We start from the raw sequence: 16,665 nt of genomic DNA, 5'->3' as shown, positions 1-16,665 counted from the left end.
TCCGCCACTGTTCCCATTCCCCGCCCACCCCCCTTACTCTACCCCTCTAAAAGAACGTCAAGCAAGGAAAGTATTGGAAGATGGCTTTGTACAGAACATTAGACTTCATGTGACAAGAAGGAAAAAACTATTAATTGCTAGTAATAATGCGTGTCTCACTTGGCTATGTGTTCTAGGTTTCGAGATATACACTTTTCAAAATGGGCTAAATCTCTCGGAAGCTCAGGCCTATCTGCTGATGACGTCCGTGAATCACGAGTGCAAGCCTCAATGTTAATGTTAAGCCATTGTATGTTCGTCGTTGTTTTTTAATTCTATAACGAATCAACTCAAAACAACAAAGCCATCTCTGGATGTATCAATTGTTCCTGATCTACTGGTACTTCATTGTAAACATGTTATTTTGAGACCATAAAATATATATTTCCCTAGCTACTGAGTTTTGTATTGTATCTGAAGACCTAATAGTTAGAGTGCTAGACGAAGCAGTCCATTGAGTTAAGATGTTTAAAGGAGTATTCCTCAACCCGTGAACGTGTTATATTAATAGTAAAGATCTTTCAACTGTCCATTAAGCTGAACCACGTAGAGAAGGTATATGTTCGATTGCTCTCCACCTAAAACGTAGGAATTGTATGGTATAAATGAGGTATAAAATGTGTGACCCAAACAGGTGCCAGGTGCAGTCGAGCTGCAGTTGTGCAGGAACCATGAGGTCAACACTGATAGAGTCCGGGAAATGTGGATGGCCCCGAGAAATTATGGGATAAATGAAAGAATACTCTCTTTTGCATATACTATATACTTAAGAAACACAAAGGAATTCAAAATGATGGGCGGAAAACATAATTGCTGCCAGGACTCGATGAGGATGTCGACCAAGTTAGACATTTTATATCACGTGACGTCCTTGTACATGCACCTACCAAAAAAAAAAAAAACACGGCTCGATCTGTTTTTGTTTGCAGTTTGGTTGTGGTTGTGTTTGTGGTGTTGTACTGTGATGTAGTGTGTTGTGGTGTGGTGTGTTTGTGGTTTGGGTAATAATGCAAAATGAAATAGCTGTGGCAAGGCAATTATCTTGCTAGATACGAACGGTCAAGATTTGTGGTAGGTTTTAAATATTTTCACTTCAGTTATAGAAATTCAGTTGGGACTATAACCAAAGTGGAATCGTGAACAGTTTTGTTGTTGTTTTTTTTTGGGGGGGTGGGACAAATATCTCGAAGGTTATTATTTTTTATGGCACTCCTCTTGTTGAAATACAAGACACAATGATAAAAGCAGTGATGCTGAAATTCTTGTGAATAATCTTACAGATACAACCAAACAAGGTATGCATTGAAAACTGATGTTGACATGGCTTTCGAGCTAGCTAATATAATATTACTTCATGTAAGACTTTGAGTAGCCTTCAAGTCAGTATTGTAGGTAACTTAACAAATTAAGTCTCTTATGTTTGTATTCTGACTGTTTCTGTTTTCTTCTCTCTTTTGTTATCATAGATGGAGTGGAAGGGGAAGTTTGTAGAATAGGATTTTCTGATACGATTTTCTGGTACGGTTTGTATACCCTGTGTAAAACAGTTTCAAAGAAGAAAGTGGGTAAAAACAACAACATTTTGGTGATTAACTTGCTGTTAATATATCTTTAAAAATAGGTCAAGCAAACAACGATCCTCCACCAAATAAAGTTGTATAAAGAAGTAATAAAAATGAAATGCCGTTTCCAATCAGTTTGCCATTTGTGGGTGTTCTAAGCGATACGTTCTTCCAAAATCTGCCAGGTCTTTGAAATTAATCACAACAAATGAAGAAATTAAACAAATCTTAAACATTTCGAATAAAATAATATCGTTTTGAAATATTGAAATATAAAAAAAAAAAAAAAAAATACACGTGAAACTCCGATTATAGTTGTACTTTTTAAAACATAATAACCGACACCCTTAGTTACTTTATACGAATACAAATATTCGGTCAGAAATCGCAGTCAAATCCGGTTATCATGGTAATCGTTGAACGGTCACAAGTCGGTTCGATTTGGTCTAAATTAAAATAGAGAGAGAAGCAGAGAAAGGCATTGTTACCAAATAGCGTATCTATCACCAACAAATCTGTATAGGTAAAATGGAAACATTTCCGAATTTGGACCGATGTACCCTCTACTAAAAGTAGTATTTTATGATGGATATAGAGCAGGGATGGTCAGGGATGTATAGTGACCCAGGGGAATCAACCCCCCCCCCCCGCCTCCTTTCTCACAGTTTTCTGTAAAACCCACCCAAAGTAAAAGGTTTCATAAACTATTATTTATATATATATATATATATATATATATATATTAATTGATATATATATATATATATATATATATATATACATATATATATATATATTTATATATATATATATATATATCTATATATATATATATATCAATAAATATATATATACATATATATATATCAATTAATATATATATATATATATGTATATATATATATATATATATATAAATATATATATATATATACATTTATATTTATATTTATATCTAAAACAGATAATAATCTTCATCCTATCCAGAGATGACAAAGTCTAGCTTTTAAATCATCGTGTTTTAGCAGCTTTGTAAACCTTTGATGTTCTTTATGACATATATAGACCAATATTAACGGTTAAACCTTCTGTCTTCTAATCTGTTTCTACCAATCGAATAATACAAGATTGATATAGACGTAGTCCTGCTGCATCACTGATCCGGAGTCTGTAACCAGCGATGTGACGTCATTGACGTACATATCCTTACCACGATCTAGATGAGATTTATGACCAGTGACGTAGCAGTGATGCAAGAGATCATAGTATCCATGCATACACTGTCGAAGTGGAAATCGCACTTGATCTGTCGAAAACAACCATGTATGCGAAACAAAATGTAGAAGTCTTACCCTAACATGGCGACTACATTGGCACCCCCGTACGGGGATCGCAAGGATCAGTACAAGTGCTCTGGCAATTAGAACCCCAATATCCTGCGTCACAAGCTAAAAGGAAAACGATATGAAACAAGATTGAAAACGCTGTTATCTGTAGTGTTTCTATTTACAGTTCTGTAGAGTAACACTGTCTCACAATGTACAACATTTCCTTGTTTGATGTAAAAAGAAATAAATACCAATAATAAATACCCAAAAAAACAAACAGTATCGGTATTAGACTGCACTTATTTTGTTATTTGAGATGGTAGTGTTTTTCGTATATCCCATCCTTTTCATAATAAGTGTATTGTGATACCTATAACGACCGAGAATTTTGGGTACAAGTTGGTTCAGACGCATATACCATGCCATTAAGCGAATCGTTATGTTGTAGACAAAAAAAATTATGACAGATATCCTGTCGATCGAATTTGTCTAAGTACCTTGCATTATTATACAACGATGTATTCCATGATTTGGTTTCAACCTCTTGCAATGTATTATCATTATTATACAACAGAAAAAAAAATATTATGGTGAAGGAGGAGTCGTATGAAGGAGGTATTTGAGAGAGTGTTGCGGTCAAGTGGTTAACGCAGTCGATTTGTGATCTAAGGTTTGCAGGTTCGAGTCCTGGCCAGATCATCAAGTTGTGTCCTTGGGCGACGCACTTTATTTCCATTGCCTCTCTTCACCCAGGTGTAAAGGTGGGGACCTGTGAGATCAACTGTCAGGGCGCTGTTCAGCTGCTGCCATATGGAAGGACTGTTTCTATGTTTGACAGGTTATCGTTGACAAGGGAAATATTGAAATGCGCCTTGCATTTTCTAAAAATCTAAAATATTATGTTACCCTCTAAGAAAGAAAAAGCCTCAACGATTTAGTACCGGTATACGTTGGGGGGGGGGGTGACACATTGGGGGGGTGACACATTGGTGGAAGGGGGAATGACACATTTGCCTGCACTGCTCCAGTCTCTGCTTTATAAGATTTTAAGACTTACGCTTAATGCAATCAGGAGCTTGTAATCCTGGATAACATTTACACCCGACCTTGCCGGGGTTACAGATCAAAATGTTACTGCAATCACTCCCTGGAAATACATCACTGCACGCGTATGTACAACCTTTCCCGATTTGGCCTGCAGCGCAAGCTAAATAGAAGGAAGAAAATAGGAAAGGGATATTGAATGTCATGAATAACACAACGATGAACACGGTTTGATAACATAGACAGAAAACAATAAGCAAAGAAGCAAACAAATTCGTCAGTCAATCAATCGATCCATCAGTCAATCAATGAATCAAATCATACATCCATCCATCCATCAATCAAGTGCATTCAAATAACTGCAGTAAATCAATCAAACCATCTGTCAATCAATTAAATCCTTCAACCAATCAAGCAACATATCGATCGTTCAATCAATCATAAATAAAGTGCAGTAAATTAATCGCAGTCAGTCATTCAAGCCACCCATCTGTCAATCAATCCAGAAATTCATCCATCCATCCATCCATCAATTAAATAGTCAAATCAATCAAACACTTTCATTCACAGTCAATCCATCAAGACATCCATCTGTCCAGTGATAACACAAAGAATCAAGTGCAATATCATTCAATTCATCGATCATCAATTAATCCGTCCATCAATCAATCAATCGAGCCGTGAATTTATCCAACCATCCACACATCCATCCAACTATAAATCCATAAAGTCATCCTGCTATCCATCAAACAATCCATCAATTATTCAATCATTCTATCAATCAATCAGTAACCAATCAATACAGTCTAAGATTAAAATAGTCAGACAAGTTTCCTTTTAATACAGCAATATAGTTGGCAACTGACGGTTTATTGCTAAACATAACTTCTTACAATTATGTAATTATGTCTGACAACCTACATCGATTGTTCCTCTAAATTCCAATTAGTAAGATTGTAATTAACCAACCTAATCAGTCACGTGTTCATGTTTCATATATCACACATATAGAAAAGCAACGTTTAACTAATGGACTTATTTCCAATTAGGTTTCAGCAAAGTTCATTATGAACCGGTTACTTTTGGTTTCTGCACAAACCTTAACTATAAAAGGTTATTATTCTTTGGGAACAAGTGGTTGGCTAAAAGATACTCGAAGGATAAAAATAGCGGACAGCATTCTAATGTTTGGTTATTACAACATTATTATCAAATTTGGATAAGAGGCTCTTACCCTCGTCGCATTCATCTCCAGTAAATCCTGGGTAGCAATTACAAAGTCCGTTGACGTCATCACAAACACCATTTACACACGTACCACATGTGAGAGCACAGTCAGCACCAAACAATCCATCATCACAACCTGTATGGATATAAATGAGAAGGGCGTTTTGTGGTATTGGTGAACATTTAACTCTAACAACGACAAGTAGTATATAGCACACAATATGTGTGGACCTGATCAATCATTACAGCGCTGCAATATCTAGATGCGTGGGTCTTGGCTGTGTTCTCACGGAAGCTTTAAAAGTCGTAGGCTTTAACTGTATGAAAAACGGCTGTGCTGATATGACGTATCCACCTTGGTGACAAATATCCAGCCATTGTTTATCCTCGGCAATAACTGTACAAACTGGGCGAAAGGGTAGTGGGAAAGGGTCAGGCAGGGAATGGGGTTGGTGTTTGGAAGGGGTCAATAAGAATATCAGAAACGATAACATACCGACATTTTGTAGGAACTTACTTCTAACAAAGAGATAAAAGAGTGGATGCCATGTCAGCTTCTCTCTCCCTGGACGATAAACTTCATAGATACTATCGGATTGTTCGCTACCAGACACTGGACAGTATAGCTTCCCATCGCATGATGGGACTGGCACAGGAGCGTTTGGAACATGTCCGCCGAAGGTTGTGCAACGCCATCTGAGAGATGGTTCAAATCTAACCAGGTTTGTGGATAACTCAGCTCCGAGGGATACGCTTGTGTTTTGACTTATGGTGTATGTATGAAGTGTGTTGACGAATCCTTCAAGGAAGAAAACAAACAAAAAATAACAACGGATACTGAGAGCAAATTTATGAATTTTGCTTATTGACAATTTATCACAAACCTTTAATGCCATGTATTATATATATATATATATATATATATATATATATATATATATATATATATATATATATATATATATATATATATATATATATATATATATATATGATACATGGCATTAAAGGTTTGTCACTATTTTTAATTTCATGCATTTCTTCTTCATAAATAAAAGTTTGGTCCACTTCTGACTCGTGGGTGTGGATGTGAGGGTGAAGGAGGGAGGGGTGGGGGTAGAACGTGGTCAGTAACATCCTAAATATCCCGTGAAGTACACTTTTTACAGGTGCATTTTTGCTTCCAAACTGTTCGCCCCCTCTCCCCACTTTTATACCCCTGACCGATATACCTGACGAAAAGGAGTGCGGGAAGGGTTAGAACCGAGGGGTTAGATTAGCATTGGCCTTTCCCCACCTCCCCCACTCGCCCTTCCCCCTCCCCATTGTAGTCGTGGTTTATAATAATATCGTCAAAGTCCCGAAAGTATCGAGACAAACAAGTCCTAGTTCTGATAGGGATAAAGGTGGATAACAGCTCACGCAAACATCTACAAAAATATGACCATTTCATTGACTGGGAAACCATTGGCATATATATATATATATGATACATTCCTTTATTTTTACAGGAACAACATAGCAACTTGAACGTAAATTATTATAACACATACCACTGTTTTCGGTTGCAATGCATGGTATCCACTCTTCCAGTTTACTGTCATCATCTGGATCAAAATAAGCTCGGTAAACCCCGAAGCGTCTCCCTCTTGCTTTAGGTGGCACCGCCGCAGAGAAACCATCATAATAAGGAGACGAGACAGCATTGCTCTTTACAGTATGTATGGGGAGTTTAAGCCATCGTCCTGTACGCGCCGCTCTGTCAACTTCGATGGTTCCTGCTACTGTCGTAACACCCACCACACATACATCACCTCCACTTCGTCGCAGTGCAAGAGGGTTTTTAACCAAGCAGCAGGCATCGATACGTGGTATTGCGACTATTTTGTTCAAAGACGAAGGATAAAAATAATATATATATATATATATATATATATATATATATATATATATATATATATATATATATATATATATATATGTAGGCCTATATATATATATATATATATATATATATATATATATATATATATATATATATATAATCCTGTCTGTTTAAAGTATCAACAGCATTCGTCCCTGACGGTTTGTTAACTTATTGTAAACAATAAGTCCCTATAACCCCAATATTACCCTAATTTACTTTGTGTTGAATCTGTGAAAGTTTCCTGATTTGCGTTAGACTAAGTAGGCCAGCCACTTTAATTAATGTGCTTCAGTTTCATGGAAGGGTCATTGCAAGAAATTCAAAGTAATAGTGTTAGTAGTAGTACTTCGTAATGGTCTTGGTTAATAAGAAGGATGTCAACGTTGTGCCTAAAGTTCATCCTTCAACAATAGATAGGACTATATACTTACCCCGACATTCGCCTGCAAGGTCAGGATCAGCACAGTTCGGTGTTGCAGAGTTCTCGCATTGACATGTACCACCGCCCGCATCGTCGAAACAGAAGCCACATACAGGGGGACCTGCACTGCATCCGCATGCCGCGGAATCTAATAGTAACAGAAATATTTACATCGCCATGGAGGAGACAAAAATATGAAAAGACTTTTAACATTATGTAGATTTTGTAGTTCCAGACATTCATCTTTGTCATATTTTAATAGCATTTGACGCGTTACATGGTAGCGGTATTTTGAAGGTATACACACATGCGACTTTTAAATGTCCCATCGTTGCTGTGAGTGGAACGCACGATATCACATCTTGTTTCCATTCTGTGAACCTCTATGAAACCCAAAAGCCATCTATCCAATAAACGATATTTGGACATGTGCTACGACAAAAGGTGGTATACTACCAAAACGTACGCCACCTTCTAAGGAATCGTATCAATTCCCTTGTAAATTGCAGCTCGGTTACACGTAAATGCATATCATCGGCGTTACTGAGCCTGGAATTAGAACGTTAACATCGAGACGTCAGTCCGTCGTTATATGATTCATCTGAACAACGATACTGTGCAAGGTATGGCTTTTACATTAAATTGATTAAATTCTCAGTACTTGTCTACCAAATTCTCAGTGAAAGTGACAACGTTCTATGCAATTTTCATATTAATATTCACTATTTTTATAAAAAAAAATTGAGCTGAATAAAATTCGCCAATTTTTTACGAGTCCTTTGATTTTGCAAACTTCAATCACAATATACAAGGCCCACCCAACAGATCATGCGCCAATCATTTTATTTTGTTTGTAACGACCGTGAGGCCTAGGACTTCTTTCACTTTCGTGGCTACCCTGTCTTAGGTCCGTTCTCTTGAATAATAACTTTCTCTCGGTATTACCGATGTAGCTTGCGAAATGGTGTCATTTCCTTCCATTGCAATGAATAAACAGGTGTTTTCAGACGTTTCCTCCGTGGAATTGTAATAGGTGGATGATAGGACTGCATTAAATTTTTGATCGGGCCGAATGTGTACACTATTTTGTTACATTTGTGTAATGAACATGCTGACATACGCAGTCGCAGTGATTTTACGGTAAATCGCTCGCGCCATAAGGGCAACAGAATATAAATTTCTTTCGTTCGATTTCGACAGCTTTTCTCCATTAAAACCACCTGGTCAGTGTGCATTTAGAATGAGAAAGATTTAATCTACTTCGGAAGTTTAATTTCCGAAATTCATCAGCAAACATGCATTGGGACTTTAACAGTTAGGATTCTTAAAAAGAGAACCTTCTTTAAAAATAAAAGAGACACAAATTCAGACGACGCGCTAATAACTCCGCCTACGTCAGTTGTTTAACAAGATCAGCAGAAATTATGTCATTGCATGTTCCGGTTTCCACAATAGTGACATGTCGCCGCCTACAATAACTAATCATATAAAACCTTTATGGCTATCATAGGCGTAGGAGCCTCATTTGATTTGGGGGGGCTGTAACGACTTGCCCGAAAAATATAACCAAAATTTTTCGCGCGCTCCGCGCGCGTTCCACATATCAATGTGCATATCATATAGGCATTCATCGCTTATTACATCACATGCCAATAACATTAAACCTTTCGTGTTATTACCCTTCCATATTGGTAATAATTATTGGGGAAGTCGTTACAACAATAATGATCATAATATAAGTTTAACTATTGAAAAACACGTTGTAAATTCTTCTTCTTTTCAGTAGGTGCCAGTGGCGTAGCTAGGGGTATTGGTCAGGGGGGAGAGAATGCTCTGTAGGGGCGCTTTCGACACTATCTAAGCGGAGCGCCACCACCGGTAATTGGCGCGGAGCGTACAAACATTTTTGGAGTAAAGATACTCCCTAGATCGCCGGAAATTACCCTTCCCAGGCCTAGCTATTTTGCAGATAAACGAAGAATAAATAGGTGTCATCGCCATTTCTCAGAAAATTGCACCAAACAAAATGTGACAAATGTCAATAGGTATTTCAGAGCGCAATAAAAAAAGTCAATAATCGCGAATAACTAGAAAGTGGTAAAAAGCTGAAAAGGGCGCCAGCAGTCCATTTGAGTCCGTCGGGGGGGGTTCATCGGCCCCCTCTGATTGTATGGACGCTCCGCCACTGGTAGGTGCCCGAAAAATTCTAAGTATATTGCCAAAATTTTCACAAAAAAAATTGAAAAACACACTGCAAATTATTATTCTTTCAGTAGGTGCCCGAAAAAATTCTCAGCATATATTGCCCGAATTTTCACCCAAAAATTGAAAAACACATTGCAAATTCTTCTTCTTTCAGTAGGTGCTCGAAAAATTCTCAGCATATTGCCAAAATTTTCACCAAAAAATTGAAAAACACATTGCAAATTATTATTTTTCAGTAGATGCCCGAAAAATTCTCTGCATATTGCCGAATTTTCACCAAAAAAGAAAAAAAAAACACACTGCAAATTATTCTTCTTCCAGTAGGTGCCCGAAAAATTCTCAGCATATTGCCCGAATTTTCACAAAAATAATTGGTTGGGGGGCGACGCGCTAATAACTCCGCCTACGTCAGTTGTTTAAAAAGATCAGCAGAAATTATGTCATTGCATGTTCCGGTTTCCACAATAGTGACATGTCGCCGCATACGATAACTAATCATATAAAACCTTTATGGCTATACTCACCTTTAAAACGTGTCACTAACTAAGAAGTTTTTTATGATCAACACGGCTTCTTATACACGGCTTCTAATCTACCCGGTAGAATAGATCTATGTAGAAGCTTTCGGCCATCTGACTTGATTTGATTTCATTTATTTCTAACACCACTTACTTGTATTTAGGCTTTGGACATATTCTTGTGACGATTTGATGGAACTAACGTGGTCGTACACATTAATAGTACGTCGTCAGCACGACTACAGGTACGCAAACTTCGCAAACATAACCGGTACTTGAAATTAATACTTGGAATTTCGAAATGACAAAACAAATGGACCCATGGCTTTATCTTAACGCGTTTGCTCGTTGGTAGCGTAAGTTCAATTTGTTGCCAGTTTATGATTTACCAAGGATTTGTCATAATGATCGTGCCTACCACAGTAGTTCGCTACCATTCTTGGCATTGCTAGCCACAAGGATATCTCTTTCATGTTCTATTAACCCACGTATGTCCTATCATTATGAAACGGCCATTACTAACATGGTTGGAAAAACGGTTCATTTTAGTTTCCTCTTGTAGGAGTGTATTAACTTTTAGTAAGTTAACAGTACACTTCACTTCATGGCACACAAGTAACATCGTGCTTTGGACGAAATCTATCGGGAGGTTGCACTTATTTGCATGGTATTTCGTTCGCCAAAAGTCGCACAATAGCAGTTTATATATATTTCGTAATTCAAAAACCAAAATACAAACAGTCATAATCAATGGCGCTCACTCCAATTTCTACGTTCATAGTTTTTTTCTGTCAGAAGCAGTGACCTTACCCCATCCCCAACCGTCTATATCCCACCCCTTCAAAACATCTGATCATTACCCCCACCCGGGCGTAAATTACGCCTAGATTAGAAACCACCGCGCTAAGCAATAATAGATAACGTACCACATGGAGCTTGACAGGCTGAGCCACACACAGACAATCCATTTACGCAACCAGAGAGGTCACCGTCGCTTCCCTCCGGTCCCAACGGTTCTATGCCATCTCGTCCATTTTGTGAACCATCTAACCAAGGTCCTATCGGGTACCTGGATAATTCATATTGTGTATTATCGCTACCTGGGTCGGTAGCGATAAGGAAATACACGTAGTCATCTGCAACATCGACACAATAAACTCGTGCAGCCTGCTGTGCAAATCTAGTCATCGTAAATACTGATACAGAAGACACTGTTATTGGATTTGTGCCATCCCAGTATAGTAGTTGGACATTTGTTTGACCGTCAAATGTGACAAATATGTAAACTTCTCCTGTAATGAGAAAAAATAAAGAAACCGCACACACAAACATATATATATAATTAAATTAATATTTAAAACAAACAAGGCTCACAACACCGGTCTCGACAAAGACTTCGGACCTCCTAAAACGACTATCAGTTTCACAAACATTTGTAATTCGTTCGTCGTCTCTCTGTACCTTTTTCGCTTTCTGTATAGTCATTGTTTATTCGGCACCAATTCCATCAGTGCCACTTGTAGTTATCTAAAGTCAATATTTCTTCGTGGTACATTTTGAATGTTCCAATCCACTGCCAAGTTTTGCTGAAGGATATTGTTTCAATGATTCGTTTTCCGTCGCTGCATTCATAAACATTGTTTGCATTCAGCCGTACGACTTATATTCATCCGAAACAAATGCTTTTCTATTTCATTCACTCACTTTTGATTGCATTCAAACGCCATGGTTGTACTTTTGGGCCAGTAAATCACCATTTCGTCCATCCTGATTGGATTGCGTTATATTCAGCGGTTGCTCTTGTTGTTTTCAGTTGTTATGCATTGTCATAAAAAAAACCCGATACTCTTAGCTAGTACAGAAACTAGTGTTCATGTTCCACAACCGTGCATCAGTAACTACAGCGCTTTGTTCGCAACACGGTAACATGTGTTACAGTTAGCACAGTACTTACTGGAAGGCTGTTACACACTACGATTCCGACAGGTGAAAATGTGCAGTATCTACAAAAATGGTTACATGTATTATTATTTTTTTAATTCCCAATTTTCTTTTTTAATTTTATAAATTTAATTTTTAATTTTTAAATTTTTAAATTTGCAGTAAGAAAGAACTTTCAGTAATTACTGTGCCACCTGTAACGCATTTCCGTCCACATTTCTTTTTCTTCTTATACGTCTGGGGCCTGGCGCCACCATTTTACATGTAAGCATTATTTTTTTAATTCTTTTTGTCAACGTTGTTGTCATATGAACTTTGTAAGCATATTTGAACTCTACATACCTCACACGAGTGAGGTGCACAGAGATTGAATAAATTTGTAAGCATGAATACTGTAATTGTTAAACCCCCGTATATATTTAGCTACAGTAAAACGTAACCTTACAGTAGGTCTCACTGCAGAACAATATCATCTTTGTTTATGGTGTAACTGGAGTAGGTTATTGCATATGTGTACGTACTGTAGGCCTATGCAGTTGCATGTGTATTCCTATACTAAAGCTCCACGTGTTTGAGCAGACAAGCCCAGTTTGCATTGAGAAAATTGCAGGTCATTAACATATCAGTTTTTCAGCCTTATTGTTACACCGATTTTTTTATTTTTGCATTTAATCAGGGGCGTATCCAGGGGGGGGGGCGCAACAGGCGCGCGCCCCCCCTATTGGCCGTCACCAAAAAAAAAAAAAAAGTTTAGCAAAAAAAAAAAAAAAAAAAAAAAAAATTGATGACGACCTTTATGTGAGATGTCGGTGATCGCTCAACCCCCCCCCCCCTCCCGTATGCTTTATTTTTTGTTTGCCAAAAAAAGGTTCTGGCGAAGTTCGGCGGCATAATAGTTTTAGAAACATAGATGGTAATTGTATTTGTATTATCACTATAAACACTAAATGACATGCCAGCCATACTAAATTGTGCATTTTGTGTCCATATTTACTGGAAATGTTGCTTATTATTAAGGTCGAAAAATGGATCACATATGGCCATGGGCGGCGATCCTGGGTGGAGGGGGGATATATCCCCCCATGAAAATGGGTGGAGGGGATGTAATGCACCATATCCCCCCCCCACCAAATGCCAGGGATAAGAATATTTTCATGCCTACATTTATGCATCTTCGTTAATGTACGGCTCTTTTTTAGCTTCATTTCTCGCCTACCATAAACGCAGTGCGATCTTTTCAAATAAAGCGTCTTTATAAAGCAAAAATAGTTGACTGTAGGCTTCATTGGCCCTATAACAACAAAATGTATTATTGCGCCCACGGTATTGATATAGTACATATATGCACGCTCATAGTATTCATATAGGCCCTATAGTAGGCCTACACACGTACATGTTCCCTCGAACAGCTGAGAATCTCATGTAACCAGGGTAATGCTTAATACACGTTTCACCTGGATGCCCTAGCAATCGGTACCTAGGAATGTAACTATGTGTAATTGTGTATTGCATGTGTATAGGCCTATAATAGCCTGCATAAGGCCATTTTCTTCATCGAATAATATAACAGAGCTCTCGAACATTCTATAACGTTGCGCCTGAAACAAGATTGACAGGGGCAATTTTCCCAAAATAACACCCGAAATTAAAAAAAAAAGTATTTTGGATCCTGATTATGAGATATTTCGGACATGACATCCCTATTTTAAAGTTGGGTATATGCCGCTTGGAAACCTCGGGAAGTGCCGTTTCCGGCCATCTAGAGGGTTTGTTAATCCCAAAATTTTCTTGTACGCTTCGCGCCAACTCATGGTGGCGCTACGCTTAGATAGTCAACAAGGTCATATCCCCTCCCCCCCCCCCACTCGGAAGTACGGATCGCCGCCCATGCATATGACACCATTTTGCATTTCAGCCCTTCTTTGAAAGCAAAAATTGTACACCCCTCCCCTTAGACCCATCCCCCAGGACGGCGATCATTCATGCCTGGCGCCCCCCCTATTGGAAAATCCTGGATACGCCCCTGTTTAATTGTTTATTGTTCATAATTACCATTGACATAATCATGATGAACACCCTTGCTAGCTTGCGAGCTTTGTAATTTTGGAACTATTTAATTATTCGCCCGCCGTGTCAGGTGTTTGCACGTGATGTATCTTCACACGTGAATCATCACCGTAATCGGGATTTGGAATATGTTAATGAGCTAAACCGATGACCTTTCGATTTAAGTGTATGTCAATTTGAGTTGCTAGAAACTGGTATAAGTCCACGGAAATTGACTTCTACAGATTTAATTCGACATATCATCGATTGAAACTGGTAGATGTCGATTTAAATTGACATATCATCGATTTATTTTACATATCATCGATTTAAATGGGTTTATGTTTATTTTAATCGGTATATGTCGATTTAAACTGGTATTAGTCGAATTAAACTGGTATATGTCGATTTAAATTGACATATACCAATTTAATTCGAATATCATCGAATTAAACTGGTATATGTCGATTTAAATCGATGATATGTCGAATTAAACTGGTATATGTCGATTTAAATCGGTAGAAGTCAATTTAAGCTGCTGGAAACTGGTATAACTCGAAGGAAATTGGTGTACGTCGATTTAAATCGGTATTAGTCGATCTCCCACGATTTGAGACTGATGGCCCGCCATAGATGTTATGTCTTGGTAAAGAATTAATCCATTTCATTATCTGATTGCAAGCAAAGAGAGGAGTAGAATGTATCGAGAAGGGGGCTGGGGAGGAGATGAAAAAGAGGGGGGAGGATCTGGTGTGCCAACTTTGGTAATGAATATGTATACCCTTCCCATCCATTCACTCACATATGAATGTACCCAATGTCCTTTAATTATAACACACATAACTGAGAAAATGTGTACATTTCAAGCGGCACATAGGCATACATATTTAATATTAATTCATATTATTGCCCTGATCTCTCACTTTCTAGGTACCTACATAAATATACTCCATGATGTGTTGTCCAGCCCCCCCCCCCCCTCCAATAAAAAAAACACACCATGAACAACCGAAAAGTTCTTCCTAATACTGCAAGCACACCGCGCGCACTACAATACTGCGTATTTGCAAGCAAATGAAGTTCTAGTTTACTTTGTATTTGCGAAAATTCCCCAAATAGGTATCAACAGCGTTTGGAGCTCACACTATTTTGTGACGGTTATGGTAGGCCATACGGGAATAATTGCTGATTTAATGTCCATACGAATTAAAATTATAACCGGTATTAATTCTATTAAATACCGGCATTATCACCATGTAGCTTCATATGCCGGTATTAAATAGAATTAATACGGGCATTAAATGTAATTAATACTGGTATTAAATAGAATTAATACGGGAATTAAATATAATTAATACGGGCATTAAATAAAATTAATATGGGTATTAAATAGAATTAATACGGGTATTAGATATAATTAATAGCGTAATGCTCTACGAAGACTAACAAGACAGTTCAAAGCATTGCGAACTGGTAAAACATCGGACTGGGATTGAGGGTCAACATTTTTCAATAACCTACAAGTATCGTTTGCATCTCGACGAAAATCATGCAAAAATTGTTCTTTGTCTGTCATGCATGCCATTGCGTTGTACCCCTTTTTTTCCAGCTCTTTTATTGACTCATTTGACATTATACAAGTGAACATGATAATTTTGTGAGTTCTTTAATATTACAATACAACTCAATCATTGCATAACAATTTAATATTTTCTTATCTTTAGTTTTAATAGTATACATAACTATATCAATACATACAGTGCAGCCGCAGAGACCAAACGTACAATAATAGTTAATACTATTCAACTTTAAACGATCACGAAATGAGAAGCAAAACATTACGAAGAAGAAATACTAAACAGGAAACCAAACAAGCAATGAGATCCTACATAAAGAGCGCTATCTGCAAATAAAATCCTTCTTACTAAAGCTTACACTAGCTCAGAGCATGGTAACAAAATTCGCTGATGTGATTGGTCTATCCATGCCCGTATTATTTCTATTTAATGCCCGTATAAATTGTACATAATGCCCGTATTAATTATATTTAATTTCCTATTAATTCTATTTAATACTGGCATATGAAGCTACATGGTGATTGGCTGAGAATTAATGCCGGTATTAAATAGAATTAATACCGGTAATAATTTTAATTCGTATGGACATTATATCAGCAATTATTTCCCGTATGGCCTACCATAGACTGTGGCATTAGAAACCTATATTAATTGACCTGTCCTGGGATCGATACCTGACCGGTCAAAATATATGCTTACCTGTTATATCGTCTTGGTAACATGCTATGCATCGAGGTTGTCTCTCCAGAGTAATTGCCGTCATGTGCATTGGATCCCCGGCGAGGTCATTGCAGTTATAGATTCGTGTTTTTAAGATAGTGCACACTATG

At 37.6% G+C, this 16,665-nt stretch overlaps 1 protein-coding gene across 1 annotated transcript in view; it reads right to left on the bottom strand.

The window, feature by feature from the left end:
- Nucleotides 1-1,628: 1,628 nt before the first annotated feature.
- The window catches only part of LOC139978653 (uncharacterized), a 20,234-nt gene continuing 5,197 nt past the window's right edge, over nt 1,629-16,665 (bottom strand). Inside the window, exons 4-12 of the mRNA XM_071989036.1 lie at nt 16,535-16,665; nt 11,198-11,563; nt 7,559-7,696; nt 6,754-7,080; nt 5,718-5,999; nt 5,208-5,336; nt 3,987-4,136; nt 2,954-3,049; nt 1,629-2,047 (exon numbers count right to left, since the gene is read on the bottom strand). The exon at nt 16,535-16,665 is cut by the window's right edge and continues 6 nt beyond it. Of these exons, the coding sequence (XP_071845137.1) occupies nt 2,967-3,049; nt 3,987-4,136; nt 5,208-5,336; nt 5,718-5,999; nt 6,754-7,080; nt 7,559-7,696; nt 11,198-11,563; nt 16,535-16,665 (1,606 nt within the window). The 3' untranslated portion in view covers nt 1,629-2,047; nt 2,954-2,966. The remainder of the gene's footprint in view (nt 2,048-2,953; nt 3,050-3,986; nt 4,137-5,207; nt 5,337-5,717; nt 6,000-6,753; nt 7,081-7,558; nt 7,697-11,197; nt 11,564-16,534) is intronic.

This window comes from Apostichopus japonicus, chromosome 2 (assembly GCF_037975245.1).
Source record: "Apostichopus japonicus isolate 1M-3 chromosome 2, ASM3797524v1, whole genome shotgun sequence".
In the NCBI taxonomy this organism is placed as follows: domain Eukaryota; kingdom Metazoa; phylum Echinodermata; class Holothuroidea; order Aspidochirotida; family Stichopodidae; genus Apostichopus; species Apostichopus japonicus.
Note: the sequence above shows the minus strand (reverse complement) of the source record. Positions and strands in the feature narration are given on the sequence as shown.